Source organism: Populus nigra, chromosome 12 (assembly GCF_951802175.1).
Source record: "Populus nigra chromosome 12, ddPopNigr1.1, whole genome shotgun sequence".
In the NCBI taxonomy this organism is placed as follows: Eukaryota; Viridiplantae; Streptophyta; class Magnoliopsida; order Malpighiales; family Salicaceae; genus Populus; species Populus nigra.
The window spans coordinates 3,522,147-3,546,473 of record NC_084863.1 but is presented as its reverse complement, the minus strand read 5'-3'; the positions used below and the strand labels follow the sequence as shown (position 1 = coordinate 3,546,473).

General features: G+C 33.1%; 1 protein-coding gene and 1 pseudogene across 1 annotated transcript; both read right to left on the bottom strand.

Annotated features, from left to right (window-relative positions):
• Nucleotides 1–4,796: 4,796 nt before the first annotated feature.
• LOC133669895 (diphthine--ammonia ligase-like) lies at nt 4,797–10,283 on the bottom strand (annotated as a pseudogene).
• A 1,536-nt stretch (nt 10,284–11,819) lies between these two features.
• LOC133669978 (serine/threonine protein phosphatase 2A regulatory subunit B''beta-like) lies at nt 11,820–22,986 on the bottom strand. Its single transcript, XM_062090348.1, has 13 exons — nt 22,592–22,986; nt 20,636–20,878; nt 20,263–20,368; nt 20,086–20,185; nt 17,456–17,561; nt 17,231–17,321; nt 15,821–15,962; nt 15,475–15,622; nt 15,255–15,364; nt 13,516–13,672; nt 13,107–13,232; nt 12,865–13,015; nt 11,820–12,322 (listed from the first exon to the last, which is right to left on the bottom strand). Exons 1-12 carry the CDS (start codon nt 22,736–22,738, stop codon nt 12,875–12,877), a joined length of 1,617 nt encoding a protein of 538 aa, XP_061946332.1. The 5' UTR covers nt 22,739–22,986; the 3' UTR covers nt 11,820–12,322; nt 12,865–12,874.
• Nucleotides 22,987–24,327: the final 1,341 nt, after the last annotated feature.

Here is a 24,327-nt window from a genome sequence, read left to right as displayed (position 1 = left end):
AATATATACTTTTTTATTAGCTGCATAGTTTTTTTAATAAAAACTCAATACTATTAAAATATATATTTTTTAAGAATTTTAATGATTTAAACTAAAGAGGAAAGAAAATATAATTTTAAATCAAAAATCTCTTTTTTATTCTTGTATTTCTTTTTTGTTTTGACATAAAACATGTCTTTTTATTAAAAAAAAATCAAATTAAAAGTTATCATGTTCTAGAAAGTAGAGTTCAATTAAAAAACATATGTCTTGATAATTTAAACGTGGTTATATGAAAAAATAATAAATATTTTATTATTATTAAATATTCATGTGGTTTATTTGTTTAAAAACTTTGCATATTAGTTTTCTATACAATAATTCACAAAGTAATTATTAATATAACCATAAAAAACTCTAATCTAATTTGAAAATAATCTTAATATTTTTTTTTAAATCAATCTAAAATATAATAAAAAATAGTTGAATAAAAAAAATGAAGGGATAAAACAATCAAGCTTAGGGGCACTTGAGATTGAAAGGAGGACTCAATTGTGCATGTGTTTGCAAGGTTCGATGTTTATAGGCCTTGAAAATAAGATCTGTGCCTGGCTCATGAAAAAAGTTCAGGCCTGCATGTTTTGTTTTTAGAAAAGATTAATTGCATTTTAGTTTTTTAAAAGAAATAAATAGATAACACGTTATTTATCTAGTCACGTGTATGTTATCCGCTACAATAATATATAATCATTTTCGGTGGCATGAAACTCAATTTCTAGGGTATTTGAACCCTAAAAATCTAAATTTCAATTTATTTTAATATAAAAACATCTCTAAAAATCCTACAAAATCAATAATCTTACTATACTTTTAAAACACCATTTAATCAAATCTAATAAAACAGATCTTTTCAAGTCTAAATTTATTTTTCTCGACATGATACCACCTCCATTAAACCCTCATCTTCAAGATTAATGTATTGACATCAGGATCAAATCTTTTATGATTGAAAATTTACTTGTCAAGATCTTTTTCTTTTATCTGTTTTTTTTTAAAAAAAACTTTATCTTTTCTTTCTTAACATCCATGAACTAAATGTAAAGAAAATGAATTTTTATGATCTAAATATAAAAATAAAATAAATGAGACTAAATAGTAAAAAAAAATTAGGACCAAATATATATATATATTTTTTCACGCTTTATTATGAACAATAAAAATTGAACAATTGATTAAATAGTGCAATCAATAGTGCACTTGAGTATGGAACCATATCCCTTTTAGCTTTTTATTACAACGTAGGTTAGTAAGTTGGTTTGGTTCATCACTAAACCACATTGATTCAAGTTTGTCACATTATAGTTTTCTACAAGTGATCCATGGCTTTATTGTTGAATAAATTATTAATTTTAGTCTTGATATAGATGTGATTGCTAGTTAATAATATTTTATAAGTGATTTAGCCATACTTTTTAATATTTTGTTAATAATAATAATAATAATAATAACAACAACATCCTTCTCTGTTTTTTAAGGGGCTTTGTAGTATTTTTTTATTAATATAGATATTTAAACTAATTTATATATATTTAAATTAATTTTATAAATTTTAAAATTAATAATTATATAAATTTTTAATAATATCATATCAACCATTATATAACTCGAACATGAAAGAGAGCAACACTTTTGTAGTATCTTAATAAAGAACTTCAGTGTACCATAGCAAAGGCCCACTTGATTTCCTTGCTAGTGAGGTTATGCTGATGCAGTGAAAGTTGTCTCTTCTCGTTTTGATGCAAGTTCTAGTTTAGTCCTTATTGTTAAGAAATTACTAAATTAGTCCCTCAGTTTAAGAACCTTCTTATTTAATCCTTATACTTTCATTTATAATTGCTACGATGTTAAGCTATTATCACTTTGGGTTTTGATTGAAAAAGTAACAAGTTAGTTGTCATAAGATGACGACCAAAGTTGATTGAGGGACTATTAATAGTTTTTTTCAAATTAGAGGAACTAATTTCTCACTTTCTTAAAAATTAAAGGATTAGAGCTTGTTTGTTTTTGTGTTTTAAAAATATTTTTGAACAAAATTGAATTTTTTTTTCTTTACTTCAAATTAATTATTTTTTGTGTTTTCTAATCATTTTGATATACTGATGTCAAAAATAATTTTTAAAAATTAAAAAAAATATATATTATTTTGATGTATTTCTAAATAAAAAACATTTTGAAAAGTAACCACTATCACACTCTTAAACACCTCCTCATAATTTAGACATCTTCCCCCTTCGAGGTACAACAATGGAGGTATTTGAGAATGTGATAATGGTTGCTTTTCAAAATATTTTTCGCTTAGAAATATATTAAAATAATTATTTTGATGTACTGATGTCAAAAATAATTTTTAAAAATTAAAAAAAAATATTATTTTGATATATTTCAAAACGAAAAATATTATGAAAAGCAACTACTATTACACTCTCAAACACTCCCTTATAATTTAGACATCTTCCCCCTCTCAGGTACAATAACGAGGTGTTTGAGAATGTGATAGTGTTTACTTTTTAGAGTTCTTTTCACTTAAAAATATATTAAAAAAATATTTTTAAAAAAAAATTTAAAAAATAATTTCAACAGGACAAGCATATCAAATTAACTGTGGGGTGCTCTCCTTTGATGGAACCCACACACGCTTGGCTATCCAAACTAATGTCCATGGTCCCCTCACACCCATGTGGCCATGGCTCGCTAAAGTCACAACCTTTTGTTTGATGAAAGCCCCCACAAAATTAGCCAGCCCTTCCAAGCTAAAAATATAAAGACCACGGCATTTCTCCTCTCTCTCAATTCCTCTCTGTAGACATGTTAATTGGTTTTTCAAATCTTTTTTTTTGAAACATCTTGTTCTACAAGGTCACTATCAAATTTTGTGGCCAGTAAAAAAGTGGTAAAATGAGGTACAATCTTGGCAACTTTCACCATTGATAACGAGCGAACAGATATGGAGATCTAGTGATATGATAGTGAGAAGAATAACCCTAGTTCTCGAGGCAACAAGCAATGCAATGATCTCAAAAATCTCTTGCATTCTTGGAAAAATGGGAGTTTTTTTTAAGATAAATTCGTGCCTGTATTTGTATTGTCTATAGCCATGGTGGAACTCCTGCACTCTTTTCGTGACGCCAGAGAGTGCTTGAGAGGAATAATAGTAATAGCAGAAGACGACGTTAGAAGAAGCATGATGCATTATCTATAGTCATAATTGTGTTTAGGCTCTAGATAGTGCTAGGGTTACCTCATAAAAGATTTGTCCATCCCACTCCTGGACTGCAAGCTGGGTTTAGGTCCAATCATTTTGAAGAAATTAGTTGGACCATGGCTGGGTATGTAGCTAAGCAATCTAGGGTTTGTCTAATATGGTTTTTGAAATAGTTTTTTATTTAAAAATATATTAAAATAACTTTTTTCAGATTTTTTTAATGTTTTTTATATTAGTATATCAAAACCATAAAAAAAAAATATTATTTTAATATTTTTTAAATAAAAATCACTTTTAAAAAATATAAAATCCTCGAAATTTGCTTCCTTTCATTAGGGGTCCTAATTATAACAGATAAAAAAACAGCTGATGATTAAGACGTTGATTAACATTAACTAGACAAGAAAATCCAATTTTATTTCCCATGATTCAATCGAAAAGTTGTTGTCGGGAGAATCCATAGCTTTCATCTTCGGCCCCTTGAGAACTACATGTAACTAACAAAAACAGTATTAAGATCTTAAGGGTGTGAGGAGCTGCGCATATTTTGTTTCATAGGAGTTGTCTAGGCTTTTTATGTGATGAGACACTTAGCCATCAACTCAGTAGGGTCATTAGTTGTTAAAAGAAGACACCAGCTTCTCATGTGAAAGTCATTTTGTCTCCAACATCGAATAAATTCTAACACCAATTCATAGCTCAACAGCGCTCTTACAAACAGGAAGAAGATACAAGGAGTATGTCTGGTAATTTTTTTTTGTTAAGTTGATTGATCTCTGGGCACGAAAAGAAATCTTTAAGATCCTTGAAGTCACCAGAAAAGAAGATTTCAGAAATTCTTTCATGCATCTTTTTATCGAAATTTCATGCTGGGAACTCGTTTAAGAAGTGCCATGATTTGGAAAGATTAAAAACAAATTACCCACTAGTAAGAAGCTGCCTCCAAGAGCCGTAGTTCTCTTTGGGGCCAGTGTTGTATCATATGCATTATTGAACAATTCCATGAAGGACTGATTAGTCTATGATTGTACGGATCCAGAACTGAAACTGGTGGCTCCTACAAGCAAGAAACTGTTCGATGGACCTGACTAATCATACTATCCAGACCCACAATACTAATCAAAATGTTCAACATCAACTGTCATGCTCATCTTCCATTTCTATTCACGGTATTCAGAATGGGGACTGAGGCGAAGGAGAAGACCAGAAAATTACTGCATGGTGCGAGCAAGCAATCCCCTTCTTCTTCAAAGCTCTGATTTGAAGCTAAAAAGCTATTTAAAAAACAAAGATGAACAACTTGCATTGAATTGTAATTCAAAAAAGTCAAAGGTCATTCTTCGAGATATAGGTCCTGTGTTGTGACTACAGTATAAGAAATGCCTCGTCTGCATCTCTTGTTTTTACCTTGTCCAAATAGGTCTCACAAATGAGGCTCTGCCAGAGAGTAAAATCTGGGGAGCAAATATGATTCCAGCCTAGAAATGGGCATGGATCCATTGACACGGGCATCGAAAGAAAGAAATCATTTGAATTGATAAAGAAATCATTTGAATTGATAGGGTAAAATGATTGCATTGCATCTTGGTGCAAAAAATATGATGAGCTTTTGATGGACTTTGCACAATTACATCCCAGTTTATCAATAGAAGCCATCAATCCAAATAACTGGTGGATTCAAGATTTCCGAGCAAATAGTTCACACGTGATTATATTATTCATTGACGCAGCAGAGCTCCCAGCAGCTAATACTGGAACAATGTTATATATGGGTTCTTTCCCAACTTGAACCCTCTGGTCCATCTCAGCAAGTTCATTCATAGCATTTTTTAATGCGAGTGACAATGTCTCCAGTGGAATACCGCTGGCTGTTGGGAAGTAGGTCCTTAAATTCTATAAAAGAAAATGACCGAGTGAGATTATTAAAGCGAAAAGTTATGAAGAAGGTAAAGGAAAATGAAAACAGCACAGTTTTCTCTGGTGTATGTGTGAAAGCGTTGCGCTTTTGTAGTCTATTGTATTTGTACAAGCATTCCCTGGTGGTGATTCCAGGGGAGCTTCAAAAGTTCAAAAAGAACAGTATCATTGCAACATTAGCAAGGCTTTGCAATATATGATTAAATATAGTAAAGAGACAAATATCAGAAGTGATCAAAATTAAGGAATAATCAACTGTTTTAGAAAAGAGTACAGGAAACTCACCATTGTGTCTTCCCAAGAAAAACCGTTCTCCATAATCACTTTATCAAGAAGATAAACACAAAATCTTAAAACTCTTTCCATATGCCCCTTCGAGACAGAATTTTGATGATCCACGTCTTCATCATTGACACCAAGAGACTCAGAGCAGATCTTCACAACGATATTTTCTGTAATAGACAAAATAATTGCACATATCTTCCCACTAACAACGCATTTCTGAACGCAAGAATCATGCCACTGTGCATGCTGAAATCCCCAGCGATTAGCAACTGTAAAAGAGGACGGGTTTTGAACGCTTGTAACTGCTGTTTCTGCATCTTCTGGGACGAAAAGAATGGGTTTAACTTCTACATATGCCCTACAGTAACCAGAGAGGCAATGGAAAGCATTTCAATAGAGAAGCTCATCCAGGTAAATTTCAGCAAGTCAAATCCGCACACTATAGTATTGACAAGTGTCAAATAACTGGTGTTATAGTAAATGCTCCAGGTGCCACACATGACATTCTCTGAATACTTTGTTAGATACTAAGATATTCTTGTGTAACCATGTTAAAATCCAATAAAAATATTCTTATTGGCATGCAACAATTATCATTTAACATATACATGCAGGATATTTGACATTCAATTTAGTTGTTTTTATTCTATTGCCAAATACAATTAGTAAAGTTATCCAAACTTAATACACACACATGCATGGCATTCCTTCCTCAAATACACAAGATACATACAAACTGTTGAAATCCAATACAAAGTTATGTCAATTTAAGTTTATAAAAAGTATACTTGCAAGCTAATATGCTCTCTTTTATTTTCACTCTTCAGGGTACTCTATTTTTCTCGAACAGTTTCAAGGACCAAATTACTTAATCACCATATGCTCAGATTCCAATAGATACCATTTCACATATTTATGTACTCAAATAACTTATCCTAATTCATATTTTTTGTTTCACCAATTTCATCAGGTACACTATCCCATTTGTCTGTCACTTCTATTTTGTTCTTTTATTTGTGAATCTAAAATTTTCTACAATTTTTTTTTTTAATTTATGTTGAGCTGGTAAAAATAGTTGGCAAACAAATATAAACAACGCAAACATCTGCCTAGTGGCTAATATGTTTGATCAGGTTTCCAAATTCAAAGATGTGCATATTCAAACATCTGCTTCTCCTGGATCTTAAGTCTTTCTGGCAGCGGAGTATCTGCTGAACAGTAAATGGTCAAAACAATAGCAGAGGTAGATACTGAGCAGTTAAAGACATTTGCCACTGCTTCACTGTTTCCTAGTGCTTGTTCCAGCTCAGCAGAGGGACCTCCATTGCATAGCATCATAGTGGGCGGGTCCAACCCCAACTGTCCAGCCATGTGTAGTATCTCCTTATGCAAGGTTGCCTGAGAGCAAACAGTAAAATAAAAAGATTCAAATCTACATGCGATTATGCAATTATTTCAAGCAGGGTGATAGCAAAAGTACTCGATATAATTATACACATACAGGGAAATGACAATTTTGTTCATCTACAAATATAGTCATCGTGTTCAAGACTAAGCAGAGCAATATCAACAGTGCAATCATTGTCTAATCAGGTATGTTCATGATCCTGGAGCAGAGCACATATAAGCAACCTGTCAAGATTTCCCTGCTATCATAAAATCCAATTTCTCGCAATTGGCAATATCTGTCTAAATATTTCTTACTAACAGAAAACTTGAATCTTAGTTTTTAACAAGTAAAATTTTCCTTCTATGTACTGTTCAAACTACTTCCACCACCATTTGAGAAAGAAAAATGAAATCAGGGAGCAGGAAGTGTGACACTACCAACATAACCAAATAACTGATAATTCAAAAAAAGTAGTTTACAGTACCTGGCTATATGGCCCAATGCAACTGGGTGCCCAAGAGGAAATACTTTGCACATGCTACACATTTTTGCTGTTATCATTTGCCACTAGAACTTCAATATAAGCTCTCCCCAAACTCGCTTGCAACAAAGGTAGTTCTACTGTGCTGCGAGATGGAACACCAAAAGGGCACCTTTCCTGGGTAATGAATCTCACATGTCTCATTTACTGTAGCAAACTCATTCATATCAGCAATATAAAGATGAATATATAGGACATGCTCCCAGCCAAAACCATATCCTGCAAGCTGTGATTCAATGTGCTTCAGAACAACTGCTAGATCTTCATGGGAACCTGCCAATAAAAAGCGGTCCAAAACCCTTGAGAAATTGTAGAGTCAAAAGGGAAAGGTGAAAGAAGCTACGGGCATGGGTTAAGATGTATGCTTCTGGGGAGTGATGAGGGAAAATGCATCATTCTTCTAATGTTTACCTGCTGAAGTTTTGCATGAATCTTGCAACCAGCAACAAATGGAAAATATATTATCCTTCTTTGTTTTAGAGATGTAAATTCTATCATCTCTAACTTCAACTAAATTAGTTGTTTCAGAATTAGACTGGCATGTAGCCTGGCTTCTTTGTGGGAAATCTCCTTGCACTACAAACACAGAACCCTTTTTTTCCAGAGAGGAATCACTGGCTTTGTCATTATCACTTAATGAAATGACTGTGTCCTTATTTTCCAAATGAAATGCCAAAGGATGAATGACCCCAACTGAAGCTATAGAGCCTGGAGAGTGTAGTACAATTTGAAATTCATCGAGCACAATTCTGGCACTCTGAGAATTTGAAACAGTTACAGAACTGATAAAACTTAGTAGGAAAAATGAAAAAAAGAACACGAATTCTGTTAAAAGTTAAAACACAAGCTATCTTAAGATAAAAATATAACAAAAATATGTTGCATTGCAATAGCATGAACAACTTTCCCTTTGAAAACAGGGATCATAAACCAGAAACTATTATTTTTTGAGAGAAACGACAAAAAATGAGTAAAATGTCACCAAAAGCACCACACACCCCCGTCTTATTATCATACAACAAGTTTTCCAGACATGATGAAGAAGAAGAAAAGGATGGAGGGAATGGGATTGGGAATCAATATTACACCTAAAAAATACAAGGCATACTTACTACGAAAAGTGGACAGTCAAGCGTCAGTGTTTCATATTCTCCTCCTTCACCACATACATTTATCCCATACAACCTACCAAAAGAATGTCAAAATGAGCAATGTTGGTATCAAGTTGTGCTTAAACAATGGAAAAATACTACAAGGAAGAAGAAAAAATAAAAACATACTCTTTCAACTTATGCAGATGGGCAGATGGGCGGTCAAGAACGCTATTTCTTTGCCCAAGTGCTTTGCAGGGTCTAAACCGATGGCTGCTACCTATGGCATTAGAGGACTATTACCCTTCACACACATTTGAGTCCACAATTCATCAATGTAAATTTGGAAAGATGTTGCACTTCATACCTTTACAGTAATAGCCAAAATCCCATTTGTTATCTGGTTGGACAGGAAACAAAATTATCCCACAAGAAGGGCATTTCAGATCTTGGTACCACCCATATTGAGAAAATACAATTTACCATTTCTTGAAGGAGCAACGACTGATCTTGTTTCCACAAATACGCTAGAGAAACAAGCCCTAGCCTAGAACAAACACTTTCCACTCGTAACCTCTGGTAGTCCGATGCAATAGCACCAGAAGATACTGCCGTAATAGAGGGAATCTGTCTTTTGACTTCATTCAACAAAATGAACATATCTTCGACTTCATCACCTGGTGTTGTCTTGTAGTTAAGTGTTTGATGCCTGTAATCCACAAAACAGCTAGATAATATTCACTCTTCTGGTGAATACACCCCCCCACCCCTCTCTATACCTCAAAATGTAACATACTGTTAATATCCTCAAATTTTTATATCCTGTTTTAGTTTGGAAATTTTTTATCAACATAGGATAACGATAGAATTTTCAAATAATAGTTTCTGTGACTTTACCAAGAACTCCTAAGCTTCATGCAGTTAAAATATGGTCATGGATAACACCATCCCTCGGAAGACATTACATACAAGCCCAATTCTTGACTGGCATTGCCCAAAATAAGACAAATGCTTTTACCAATAGCATCCTCTAAAAGAGAGCTTGCCTTGTGGATCCTTGTATCCGCCTTCTGAATAATGGCAATCCCATGCATTCTGCATAGCTGACAATTATTTGGTGCCCGACCTGCGAAAAATAAATAAATAAAGTGTTCCAACGATACACTAGAATACATAACACATCTTGCAGAAAAAGAAAGCGAAACAAACACTTGCACGGAATTAAAAACAAGAAACCATCCGCTGAGACAAAAATTAACCTTAAGCCTTGAAACTGTTATGTAAAGACAAAAAAATACAAATATATATACATATACTTACAGTTTGATACATGAAGCTATCTAACTCATCATCCGAATCATCAGCAGGCATCAAATTTGCCAATGCAACAATCTATCAAAATTAGCAATTCAAAAAATAAAACCCATCGAAAAAAAAAAGATAAGTAGAAAAAAGACAGAAACAATAAAAGAAGGTGGCATGTTTGGTGGGTGAGAAAGTGTTGGTTTCTCAGGAAACAAACAAGAGAGAGAGGGAGAGAGAGAGAGAGACACCTCATGGGCCATGGCCATATTGGATGGACTTCATCATGGCATAACAACTATCCTTGCCGCCGCTTACTAGAGCTACCACCTTCATCTTCGTTTTCACAGTTAGGGCTAAAGAGGAGGGTTGATGGTTAGTCTTGTTTCTTTGACTTCTGTTCTTCTTGACAAACTCTTAGCCATTTGGAGACGCTTCTCACTCATCCTTTCGGGGTATGTCTTTAGCTCATCTCATCTGTCTTCGAAACCAGTATTTCCTTTTTTTCAAGAAAAAACAAAAAGAAACAAATATTCCCTCGTTTACATTATTATTTTTATTATAAAAATAAATAAATGCCATTAAATATCTCCTAACGTCATCTCAACTCAACTTTCAAGGGGATCAGTTTCCTTCTGAATAAAACTCAAAATAGTATTATTATTATTATAAATAGATGTAGTTAGAGTGCGATTTAATTTCAGAGCTCAAATAAAAAAAAAACTTGAAAATATTCTGGACTATTTTAAAAATAAAATAAAATGGAAGAAGCTTTTCTCAAAAAATAAAAACGAATTGAATTAAAACCTAAAGCATATGGTATTTGGGAAAATAGATTTGAATTTCATTTTTCCCCATAAAGAAAAAGGAAAATTACTTTTGCTTAGTTTTTTCTCATCTAATTATATTCATCACCTCCGAGTCAAAAAATTTCTAAAAAAAAATCACCAATCAAAAGGAGGATCTGTTCAAAATATACCGAACTGCACTCTCCTCTCTCACATAAAAGTAAAATCTATATTTATGTGGAAGGACTCTAAATACAACTCTTAGCATATTTAATAATTTCTACCCAAAAGAAATCCGAAAAGAAGACTTATTATTGACAAAAAAAAAAAAAAAACTAGTAAAAAATAATTGTAATCATAAAATAAAAAATTCCAAAGAAAATGGGTGACGAGGACATGAAATTCCCATGTTCCAAACAATATTTCATAAATTTATTTTTTTTAAAAAAATAAACTTATTTTTTTATATATTTACATCATTTGAATATACTGATAATAAAAATAATATTTTTTAAAAATATTACTTTAATACATTTCGAAATACTTTAAAAAATAACTATTACTCATTTTCTAGATATTTAAATCTTTTATTATTTTTTATGTTTTTAAATTATTTTAATATTCTGATATTAAAAATAAATTTTTAAAATAATAATAATAATTTTTAAATATTATTTTAATACAATTCAAAACAAAAGAAAAATTTAAAAACGATCCACTACTCTACCCCTACACATCCTAGTCTTCCATTATTTTTTTATATTTTTTAAATATACATTGAAATTAAAAATAATTTTTTAAAAAATAATAATATTAAATTTTTAAAAAAAATATTAATTTAATACATTTCAAAACAAAAAAAAACTTCAAAAATCAACTCCTAAACACCATATTCTTCCATTACTAAATTATCTGTTAACCTTTTAAAACCAGTTGAGGTATTGATAACATAGATCATTTCCCTCAATTACTTTATTTTGAATCATAATCCACCAATTCATAGGTGGTATCTCCAACATCCAATGACTACAACGCAGATAAAATAAAACACGTCATTCAACCATTTTAAGAATCTGACTGACAGCATTTGGTGGTTCTAAGTTCCCTACACCTCACATCTCAACCATTACATTTTCTTGAGGAGGGCTAAAGACACAACCCCATGAACGAGCGAACCAAACGAGAACGGTAGGCCTGACGAAGCAGGATCCAGGGGATGGATGGATGGAACAAGAACACCATGCTAAATTTTGTGCACACCAAATGAGGAGGAAAACTAAGAATATATATGGTAACCGATAAATTGACAATCCAAAAATTGATAAGCAAAGGAAGCCTACCCCAGCACCACCCAATTGATTACCGTACAGGAAACATATCAAAAATAACCAACCACTAAATTAGAAGGCCTCGACAGGGATTATATCTTACAGATTGATAAAATAAATAAAAAATGCAGTAAATGTTCTGAGCTACTTCAACCTGGACTTGATTAATCAACTCTTGGAAACTACCTCTCCTTTACAGGAAGGAAGTTCAGCTTCATGAACCACGGCTCTAGAGTAGTAATTCTCCTTGTTGTTTGTCGAATTATGCACACAAAAGCTTGAATATGTCCCCCCTGCTGGCATTTGAAACAAAAATGCATTCCATCCCGCCAGACTTGGACTCTCTTTAAAAAGGTAAAAGAATGATCCTTTGAGTTTTACTGTTTTACTGTCTCACGGTCTCTGTAGAAGAAGAATCTAGAGCTTTTTGTGCAAGCACCTTCAGCAAAAGCAAGCTCGTGAATATAAAGCAGAAATTCCAGCACAATACCGGGCATTGAAAAATGAGAAAAAGAAGGATGCTTCATTTGTGAAGGTTCTTGCTAAATCTCCATGCCCCACCATGCATGTGTAGATGATGTAGTAATTGTATGGAAGGGGAAAGCAAGCATTATTCTCACATGTAGGCTTGAGAGTCATTTGAAGAATGAAAAATACAAAAAAGTATGGATGAAGCTTGCCAGAGCTGCACAGAATATGCAAAGCTGCATGGAGGATATTTGACCCTCTTATATAGCAGAAATTACACAATCTAGTAGAACGATCAAATGGTCAGAAAATCCAGCCAAGGGACGATGCTCTGCATCAAGCTCACAATGCATGAGCATTGCTGGACTCAAATGCTAAAACTTCATTACCTCGGAGGGTATGTAACAATTTCTAACTTGTGCCACTAAGAAAAAGAGCACAGGGGCTATACAAGAATAAAAAAAAGACAACACAACAAATAGAATCAGCATAACAAAAACTGAACTGGTTTACCTAATTGAACTCAGAATGGAGCCTCAAGTGATTCATCCCAAACTTCTGCACTACCATTAGAAGCATCTTCAACATCTTCTTCCATTGAAAGCCTAATATATTCTCTATGCGCAAAACGATCCCACTCTGTCAATGTTGGATTCTCACGCTCCTGGTTTGTTGCAATACCATCAAAGCTATTTTACTAATGCTAAGTTCAAATTTCATATTGAGCACAGAGCATAAAATAGGTGTTAAATTACCTGACGAATGAGAAATGGATCGCGGGTTTCAAAGGCCATAAATTTATTAAGGTTGAAAAGGATGTTGAAAACACTCCCTGAAAGTTTACAACCTTTTAGGTCACGGAGGGTGATATAGCCATCATCCTGCAGCAAGAAAACTTGTATAGTTAGCAACCAAAACATTTCCAGATGGTGGTGTGATGGGAACAACAAGAAATAAATTGGCACTTGATGACTAATCATGTCTGCCGCTTATGCTATCCCATTGGGACTTAATTAAATTTGATTAGAGACAGTAATGAGGTGGGAACAAAAATTTAGAACATCATTAGATGTAGTTTTCCTTGAACATGCTTCCATGTGCACTTTAAATACACTGAAGGACAGAGGAACTACCATTAAAATTACAGAAGAGCAAAGGGCAAACCTCTGGTCCAATCATGTCAATTATCTGGCACAATATATCTTCAAAAAGCACAGGCTCTTGAGCCATGCATTCCATCCGATGCAACTGCTCCTCATAAAAGAATTGCATCTCATTCCGTGTCAGAATTCCATTTCCATCCAAATCTATGCACTTGAACCTAAGAAGAAATCGAACATCATGACTCATGAGCAGTTGATCAATAAACCAAAACACTCCTTATAAGATAGAAAAATTGAAAAAACATATGTTGCCAAGTACATACATATTAACACCCAAGAGAAGCAATAAAGAACCATTATAAGATTAGATTCTACAACAATAAAATAAGAATGATTTTTTTTATCTGCTTTACTAGTATATCTGACAAAGAATAATGGCCAGTAACGAACTTGGAAACTTCTCTAACACTCTGGCCCTGCCTATCACTCTCCCTCCTTGATCATGTCTTAGGCCCCGTTTGTTTGCAGGAAAGTATTTTCCTTTTGGAAAGTGAATTCCTGGGAAAGTGAATTCCAGGAAAGTGAATTTCGGGAAAGTATTTTCCGATGTTTGGTAGTGTAATGGAAAATAAGTTGGAAAACACTTTCCAGTGTTTGGTTATGTTATGGAAAATGAGCTGGAAAATAACTTATTAATGTTTTATTTTTTCAAGTTTATTAAAATAATGAGGAACAAATCTTACAAATTAAAAAGTTAAATGAGAATGAAATTGAAAAAAAAAATATAATTTCATAAATTATCTCAAATAAAATAAATAATAATCAAAATAATAGAGATCAAATCTAAAAAATTAAAAAAAATAAAAGGTGAAGAAATTAAAATAATAATAATTAACATTTCATAAATTATTTTAAATAAAATAAGTAAAAATCAAAAGAATGAGGATCAAATTTGATAGACAAAAAATTTCAATAAAAAAATGATAAGGAAAAAGCAAATAGCAATTATAAAAATAAGAACCAAAATTAATATAAAAATTAAATTTTAAGAGAAGAAATTGAAAAATAAATATTCAAAACAAATTATATATAGCAATCAAAAGTTTGGGGATCAAATTTGATATAATCAGCAAATAATGACATTTCTAAATTTTTCACAACTTCCGGAAAGTGTTTTCCGCCCAAATTTTTCAGGAAAACACTTTCCTGAAAACCAAGCCAAATTTTCCTTTGACTGGAAAGTGATTTCCATTAACCAACTTTTCCAATGGCAAACAAACACATGAAAGTTTGGAAAGTGGTTTCCCGGAAACCACTTTCCGGAAAACAAACACAAATTTTTTTTTTACTGGAAAGTGTTTTCCGTTGACCGAAAAGTGTTTCCGTTGACCAGAAAGTGTTTTCCGTTGACCGGAAAGTGTTTTCCGTTGACCAACTTTCCTAGTGGCAAACAAACACAGGAAAGTTTGGAAAGTGATTTCCCGGAAAATGAATTCCGGGAAACAAACATGGCCTTAAAGTTTCGCCAATTCAGAAAAAAATTCCCAAATGGTTTCAATTTTTCTTTTCTTTCCAGCTAGAACAAAAGCACACAGCCCAGGTAACATTTTGAACAAGGAATATATCAGAAAACTTAATAATGCTTTATTCTTAATGATTAAACAGCTTTAATGGTGAAGTAAACATCTAAATGAAACAAATATAAAATGAATATTCCAAAACATACAAATACCAGTATTTCATCAGTGCAAAGTTTTAGTTCAAATCCTTGACTCTATAGAATAAGACATGTAAACATACCAATACTCAAGACTAGGCTCAGATGACTTGTCTTCCTCTGAAAGTATGAAATACACAAAATCTTCATATCCCATCTTTCCTTCAACCGTACTAGTAAATTTTCTTGCAACCTGTAAGGCATATTTAAATCATAAAAGTTCAAGGAGCACAGAAAATTTATTGCCGTAAAATTGTAGGGTATTTTGACCCAAAAGACAAGCATCATTTGAGTGCCACCAACCTGGGAAAATATTCTATCAACAATCCGGTAGGTAAGTGCATGATTCCCATATCTAATAAGGTTCTCTTTGTCGATAAGAAAATCATGATCTGTGTCCAGCTCCCAAAACTTGCAGTATATCACATAAAAGTGCTCATAAGAAAAGTACCTGCATATGGAATCATAAGCGAAATAATTAAATTGTTAAGAATTTGATACAAAATGTTAAAAGCATAAGTTCCAATCCAATTCTGTAAAACTAATTCTGATTGTCTGAAACATTAATGTTTCATATTTTTACAAGTTTATGATTGCCACAAGGTCCCTTTCTGGAAAATCTAGGTCGCATTTGCACTGCTGCACTTACCTCAAAACTTTATTTATGTCCTCTTCTTCATCTGCATGTTGCATTGCATCAATTAAATTCCCACGTTTCAGCTCCCTGAGGGTAAGATGACCATTCCCAGATCTATTTATGTAGTAAAAAATTCTGTATATTACAGTTTCAGCTGCCAATTGCAAAACAAAAATCATGTTAAAAATTACACGATATTAAATGCACAGCAACTATAAGAATGCAAGATCCACACTACACAAAACTTAAAGCCTAGAGAGGCCTATAATGGCCTATTCAGGCTGTCAACCTCTTGCTGTACTCCATTTTCAGTCAATGTAAACAACTAATCAAATAGGCAACAGAAATTAAACATTTACACACTTAATTAACCAGAAAATATAATTCAATTGATTGACCCACCAATTACACGCTACTCTCAAATGAACACCAAGCCAGTCAACTAAAATAAACATCTGGCAGAGTTTACACATTACAACAACTGAAATAAGGAACAAAGCAAGAGTTTCTTTGCCTTTCCTTTATTCCTAAGGTCATGCTCTAAACACAGAAACCAGTTGGAAGTATATAAGAAAAATAAGGAACAGAACTTTATATCTTACTCCTATAACATAGCTTTTAATCCCTGTGTATTCCAATAATGTGCAATGGGTTATACCCAAATCCATAATGAGCTAGGCAGATATCTCCAGGACTAAGTACATCATAGTAGCTAATCCAACACCAGATAATTTCACCACTAAAACGCACATGCATCATACAGCAACTTTACGGGTGATTTTACTTTCAAACACGTTTTTCTTTCTTGCAACAAGAGTTAGAAAATACATGTCACTACATTTCAGGTGCTTTAGAGCCCATAAATACTGAGCTGTGCCATCTAGTTCCTAATTAAATTTTATAGCAGCTCATCATTCAAATGAACCATCTATGAATTGGAAATTATGTAAACACCTTGCTCCAGGGAAAAAAATAGCAGCATTCTTGAAACTACGAAGGGTAGCTTTTGAAACACTTGGCACTAGGTCCATGCCAGCAGCTTGGTGATAGATCCATTTGGCAAAATAAATCCAAAAATGCTCCATTCCCAAGGGGCAATCACACACAATAAATGGAATCTCTTCAAAATACCCCCAGGTTCAAGTTTAGATGCTTTGCTATTGCTTGTTAACCAGAAAACAGCACCTCATTCATTTTAGGGATAACAAAATTTTAAGTACTTCCAATCAGAATCAGTTATTTTTAGAAATATTCAAAGATAATGCAGAACATTTCAATACCATCAATAACAAGTGCTAAGTTTTGCAAAATTCAAGAACGCATTATAGTGGCCAAAGCTTCTCACAAGGTAAAGAAATCAGAAATATGAGTAATTGCTTTGAATTGGAAACAATTGAAAGTAGATCATAGGCTTTAACGTACCATATCTTTCCTGAAACTCAGGTGTGCTCTGTAAAAACTCCAATCCAGGATGAGTTGCCAGTAATTCTCGAAGCACAGGTTTAAAGTTTTCCTGTTATCAATCAAAAATCATTTTAAACATGAAGTGAAACAATAATCCCAATAATGAATCACCACTGAAACAGCAGCAATCCAATGACAACAAGATCCAGAAATGATTATCCTAACACACACAAACACCTCTACCTGGGTGAGGTATTTGAGATCAGGTTGCTTTAAAATTGTGAATATTTGGGTAGCTAAATCCAATGTCAACATGTTGCCATTTATCCAATAATTGAGAAAAGCATCCCTGCACATAGATTATGAAGAAGTTAAGTGACATGATAATGCAAACATTGTTTTGGGAGGCAGCAACTCCTAAAATGAAACACTATGCACCCTAGAATTACACAATCAAACCTGAAATGTTGATTTATTCCTTAAATGTTGCATAGTTTTTTTTTTTAAAAAAAAAAAGCTACAACGCAGCATGAAATACCCCTTCTGTCAAGGTAAAGGGTCTGCGCTAATTTCATATCCGTGAAGGCCTTGTTGTGGCCTAAGGGTTTAAATTTGACTTCTGGTGAATATTTAAGCTAGGGACAAAAAGGAAATATTCAAACGAAGCCTCAATTTGGTGGGATAAAGGCAAATATTATTCGTTGTAGGGAGTTGATTTAGGTTTTCCATGCTGTTTTCAGTTCCAGCAGAGGCTGCACCATGTTTAGTTGGTCAGGGGAAGTTCTGTAATTTTACAGAATTGCTGGAATGTCAATAGCAGAGACTATTTATTTTATTTTCTGATTCAGATGCTATATTTAGTCCTTAAATAAGTGAAGACTTTTTATGTTTCTTAAATAGGAATCCTTATATTTTCCTACATAGGAATCCAAGCCCTGTTGGGATTACTAATAATTTAAACCTAAATGCATATATACATATATGCTTGTAGTCTTTGAATTGGAGTAGGATGAATTTATTACGAAAAAAGAAGCTTTTTTACTTATTAAATTGAGTGTGATGCTTTCATTGAGTGATTCCTTAAACCCTAGGTGTGAGGTTATGATTCTTATTCAAAGAGTGAGTCTTTGAATCTACTAGTGTGAGGCTACTGTTTTTCTCTAAGTTTCCACATCTGTTTTTCTGTTTCTAATGCCCTTAAACACCATAATCTAAGCCCTAACCCTAAGCACAACCAACTACAAATCTCCCCTGGACATGTCCAGCATCACGCTTAAACAAAGAAAGGAAAAGGAATTGCTTTTTGAAAGTTCTATGAAAAAATTTGGATATCTGTCAAAGAACACTCTAAAGAGCCCCCTCAAGGGTATACCACAAAGAATCCAAAAGGATCATCACATGCCAGGACATTTGCCTGGAGAGAAACAAACCTTGAATTCTCGCACTCTATTCCAAACACCATAAAACCAGCGACTGTCCTCAAAATCTTATAACCCCTCCTCCCAAAATCCACAAAATACACCAAGAAGAAGTCCACCCTGCTTGGCAAAATCCGTTGTTTGCCACAATAACAAAAGGCATGTTTCACATCTCCCAGAACTTTACTCCATCCCCAAACACCATAAAAGATAGCACCTCTCCTCAAAATCTTATAATCCTTCCCCCTCCTTAAATCCACAAAATGCATCAAGAACAAATCCACCCTACTTGGCAAAATCCATCATATGCCACAAACAGCAAAAAACATGGTGCACCTATCCTGGACCACTAATGTAATAAAAGACATCATGAGTTGAGGTAAATATTAAACTTTAAGAAATTACATTAACCAAATATTAAAAAAAAGGCCCCTTTTGATCAAATATTTCAACTGTTTACCAAGACAAATTACTGAAAGACTTGAAAAATTCAGGGTCATGACTTCAACTGTAACTGCAATTTAAAAATGATATTCGTTGTATAAAGATCAATCTACCTTAAAATGACCAGTTTCTAAAAGTCAAAGACGAATGCACTTGTGTGCGTGCGTGCGTGCGTGTGTGTGTGTGTGTGAGAGAGAGAGAGAGAGAGAGAACTGCAAGATGAATTTTAAGTGAATAAAAAAGCTACAGAAATTCACATACTACAAATCCTAATAACAAATTATTAGCTATCAGTCCAATTGGCAGTCTAAAAACTGTATGGCAATCCTTGTTGACCGGCATATAACATGTTAAATTGGTTCATCAATACAATGGAAGGGGGATGGAGGATTTTGAAGGGAGGAGCAATAGACAATGTACTACAGAATTCCTACTGGTAAAACAATAACCAGTTCTTGCATAGAAACTTGGTAAATCATGGGGACAAGAGGGACATGAGAGCTTGGCCATAATATGCCAAAATCAAAGAATTTAATTCTAGGGCTACTATCAAACTAGAAAAGAGAATGGTTGGTGAAGTAGGGAACATGTTTTCTATACCGGTCTCTGATCCTAAAGATAGGGAAGTATGATAGAGACAGAAAAGTCTTTCTCCATGTTTCTACCATAAACTCTCAAACACCACTCAAAATGAAAACTTCTGTCCCCATCAATCTATTTGTCCAAACTTCCATGAAAAATCAACCGTCTTTTAAGTCTTAAAATTATTGTTGCAAAGTCTGATAAAAGTTGCAGAAGGAGATCACGAGAAAAAATTTCCAACACAGTAGGAATCATCAGGTATCGAAGAGAAATGCCGGTATAATGACAACTAAATCAGGTTAGGACTGTAAAGTATTTACAAATGTGAAACATGATTATCATTTTCATAGGTTCAATAAACTATGCTTAAAATACAAATTATCCCTGAAACAACTTTCTCTCACTCTCTCTAAGACAAAAGGCACATACCTTGTCACAAAATTGGTGCTATTAACATCAATCCTTCTAAATAGAACTGTTGAAAAGAATGACGGCAGCTTGCATACTTCCTTAGTGATTGATTTGAAATCTAAAGATACAAAAGAAACAACAAGATGATTAGTTCATGAAATATTGCAGATGTAGATGTTTTATTATTGATCTCACCATGTATCTGCAGTCCATCTGAATGACCATAGAAAAAGTGATTGATCCGAATCAAGCATTGTTCTTTTAGCTCATTTGGCACTGGACGACCATTTTGAAAATAAAACTACAGCATCACAAGTATACATATTAAAACACATCATCAATGTCACTCAACAAAATCTTGGTAGACAAAACATGATGAAAATGGTAGAAGTAAAAAATAGTGGACTGGAGAACTTTGTTGATTCAATTATGTTTCAGTTTCATTCCATGATTCATTATCTCTTTTCAGCATAAATGAGGAATTCTTCCTTCTAGATACTATTCCATATTGGACCAACGCAACAGAAAATCTATCTTTTTTTAAAAAAATGTTTAGGGTTTGTCAAACCTGTGGTATCAACTCCTTTATTGGCTCACTGACTACTTTTAGAGGAGAACCTAAATTTGAAGGGCCAACCCTTTGTTTTGTCACACGAGGAGAACCGGTTGAACTTCGGGGGGAAAGAGGTGGTGTACTCCCCGCAGGAAACATGGACGGTAAGGAACTGCCGGTGGCAGCATTTGCACTAGATGAATTTCCAGAGATATTCAAGGGAGCACCTGTCTTGGCATCATTAACCAGGGATGTCACCTGGACAAATAAGAGGGGAGAAGAAAGAAATAAGCAATCATATTATATAAACTGTTTTATTTGAAGAAACATCATCTATAGTAACTTGCAAAAGAACTGATCCACAAAAAAAAATAAACGAGGGCAAGAATTTTAAAACTTTTCTTCTATAACCAAATAAAAGAACAAGTCTCTGTAAAATAACTCATCAATTGTGTTTCCTTCAAGAACAGAAAGTACACAAGATGTTATGATGACATTGTCATCCACAACAGGGACAGTGAATTAAAACAATACTTGCAATAAAATGTGTTGTGAATAATGAACTACGTCTCCCAACCTAAACTTGAACTAGAAGAGGAGGGGGATTAAAAAGAAATCGAAAAGAAACTGAATTATTTCCCCTTTCAAATTTACATATCAAACTACTTTTATAAGACTTGTCTTTCACTTTTCTATTAGACTATTGTCCTGATGCCAAAACCCATATAGGTATCCAGCATTGTTGTTGAGCTGCTTTTCTCAAACTTAGAGAGAAAAATAAATTCCTCTTTAAAGACATATCAACATATGACATACAAACATTCATATGAGCATAATAACACAGGTATGCAATTGCATCAGCATTGAGGTATTTATGAATATGCACCAGAACTTTATGCATCATTCGACCTAGCACCGCAGTACTTTGAAGCATTAGCATGTTCATTAAAAACTTCTAAAATTTGAAAAGTTATTTGGATATCAAAAACCAAAGTTTCTTTTGCAATGCAAAAGGAAATCATCAACTAAGTCTGTAAATACTCATAGATGCTGGGGAGCACTAATACAAGCTGTTTAAATGGGAAAGTGCAACGATCATGCATTCATACAGTCCCTTCTAGATTAAAGAGTAACTTTTATAGAACCACGGTTGAGTATGCGATGTTCTACTGTAAAGGAGTGTTACACAATGATGAAGTTGCAAGTGCATAAAAAGAGGACATTGACATTGAGATTTTAAGATGATGTGTTAAATCACAACAAAGGAAAGGATAGTAAGCATGGAAGGGGCTAAGCATGGAGCTAGATGTATTCCGGCTCACCTCTCTCCCCCTCAAACTTACTATATTCCAGCTCCGACCCTGGAGGTGGCACCAAATGAGGAGTTTAAAGAACACATGGATGCTCCGGTTAGAAAGAGCGACTAGTTGAAACAGTTGGAATAAGCAAGGAGAGAACCGGATCAAAAAATTATATTTCAATACAAATAAATGAAGTTAAATGCTCTCCAAATTTCACCTCAATGGCTCAACTAATTTGAGAGTTATTACCACAGTTGTTGACAGGAAGAGAAGTAATTTCTTCCTCAGAAAACTGTGACTTCGCCAACATTACTAGTTAATTGTAGTTTCACATCTCAAAATCCCTTGGCAGTCAGAAAAATCAAACGGAAAGCTTGATACGGAACATGTGATGCATTTCAAAATTCTTATCAACATCCAGCACTCACTCACGAGGAAAGACATCTTTAACGTAAAGGTGGGCAGAATATTTCCAAACAACAGCAACAACACTACCTTCCTATTGAAGCCCAAATTGGAACCTCGTCCCACAGAACTTATTAAATACCAAATCAAGTGAATCTCTATTTCCATCTCCAGTTGATTTCAACATTAAAATCAATAATCAGCTAGCAATTACAAAAAAAAAATCGAAATGAACACGAAACAGCTACAAATTTTGAAAACGCACCAGCTTATTGGCATCAGGAAGGGAGAGCCACTGATCGAAGAGTTTTTGGGCAAAGTCAGGGTAAGATTTGAAATCTAAAGCAGCAACCTCTGGTAGCTGAAGCAACTCCGCATCTAACATCGCAACATCGCTCGTCGTCGTTTCCATAATTACTAAAATCAAACCAAAACATAGATCGACAAACCCTAGATTCTAATCATTATTAACCAACCTTCAATTACGAGTCCAATTTATCAATCTTCGATTCGGCCAATTTACTAAGCAACCCTAGATCTTTACAAAAACACGAGATTTTCTTCTTGTTTTTTCGAGTGAATAGAATGGATGCGATTCAAAGGGCTAAAAAATTTGCACCGCGAGAGATTTTTTGGGGGGTAAAGGAGAGAAAGAGAGAGTTGCTGATTATTTTTTAAAAAATATAATACTTAGTATTTAAACTGGTTGCCATTAAGGAATAACGACACGTGTCAGTTTTGTCACGTGATTGAAAACTCGTGCTGCCTGGCTGATTTATTTCTTCAATTTTAGGTAATTTTCTAAATAAAAAAAGGTTTAGGTAATTAGAAATTACTCGATTTAGTCCTCAAACTAAAAAATATTTTGCTAATTAGATCTTAGAGGTTCCAATATTTCTAATTGAGTCCATCTATCCATATCCATATCCATATCCATCATAGATCTTGCCTGGTGTGCATTGCTTTGAGCAGATAAAAATAGTACTTAATAGAGTTTGACTTTTATCTATTTAAAATTTCAAATGATTTTGGAGACAACGACTTAATTAATATTCACTCCATGGTCTAAATATTAAATTGAGATTTCCTTTTCTTGTAATTCTTTTTTTCAATATATATATATATATATATATATATATATATATATATATATATATATATATATATAAATATAAATAAAATAGAGTTTGACTTTTATTTATTCAAATTTCAAATGATTTTGGAGAAAACAACTTAATTAAATTCACTCCATGATCTAAAGATTAAAATGAGATTCTTTCCTTTTCTTGTAATTCTTTTTGTCAATATAGATATATATTGAAGAACATGGAAACAATGAGGGTGAGTTATTAGGCTAGTGGCATTTAGATTCAAATTCAACATGTAACTTTTCATGAAGTAGGTTTGTAATGGTTCAGAATTCTTAATTGATTCTATTTCTTCACATCCATTGATGGATTTCATCTAAAGTGTGTATTCTTTATGATGTAAAGTCAAACTTTTTTTCAAGGGATTTGTTTTTTTTTATTTTAAATGTAAGATGATTTTGAACAAAAAGATTCATTTGGAAAGTTTTTTTTTTTTTGTAAAGTGAATTATTTTCTGATGTTTGGTAGTATAATGAAAAATAAGTCAGAAAACATTTTATAGTGTTTGGTTATGTAATGGAAAATGAGTTGGCAAATAACTTATTAATGTTTTATTTTTCTCAAATTTATTAAAATAATGAGGAACAAATATTACAAATTAAAAGGTTGAATGAAAATGAAATTGAAAAAAATATAATTTCATAAATTATCTCAAATAAAATAAATAATAATCAAAATAATAAAAATCAAATCTAAAAAATAAAAAAATAAAAGATGAAGAAATTAAATAATAATAATTAACATTTCATAAATTATTTCAAATAAAATAAGTAACAATTAAAAGAATGATGATCAAATTTGATACATAAAGAATTTCAATAAAAAAATGATAAGGAAAAAGCAAATAACAATT

Excerpts from the sequence above, each read along its gene's own strand:
- LOC133669978 (XM_062090348.1), bottom strand. The coding sequence starts at position 22,738 with ATGGAAACGACGACGAGCGATGTTGCGATGTTAGATGCGGAGTTGCTT. Across the intron at positions 20,186-20,262 it reads AGATGGACTGCAGATACATG|ATTTCAAATCAATCACTAAG; the intron begins GTGAGATCAATA and ends TTGTATCTTTAG. Across the intron at positions 13,673-15,254 it reads GAGCCTAGTCTTGAGTATTG|GTTCAAGTGCATAGATTTGG; the intron begins GTATGTTTACAT and ends ATTTCTTCTTAG.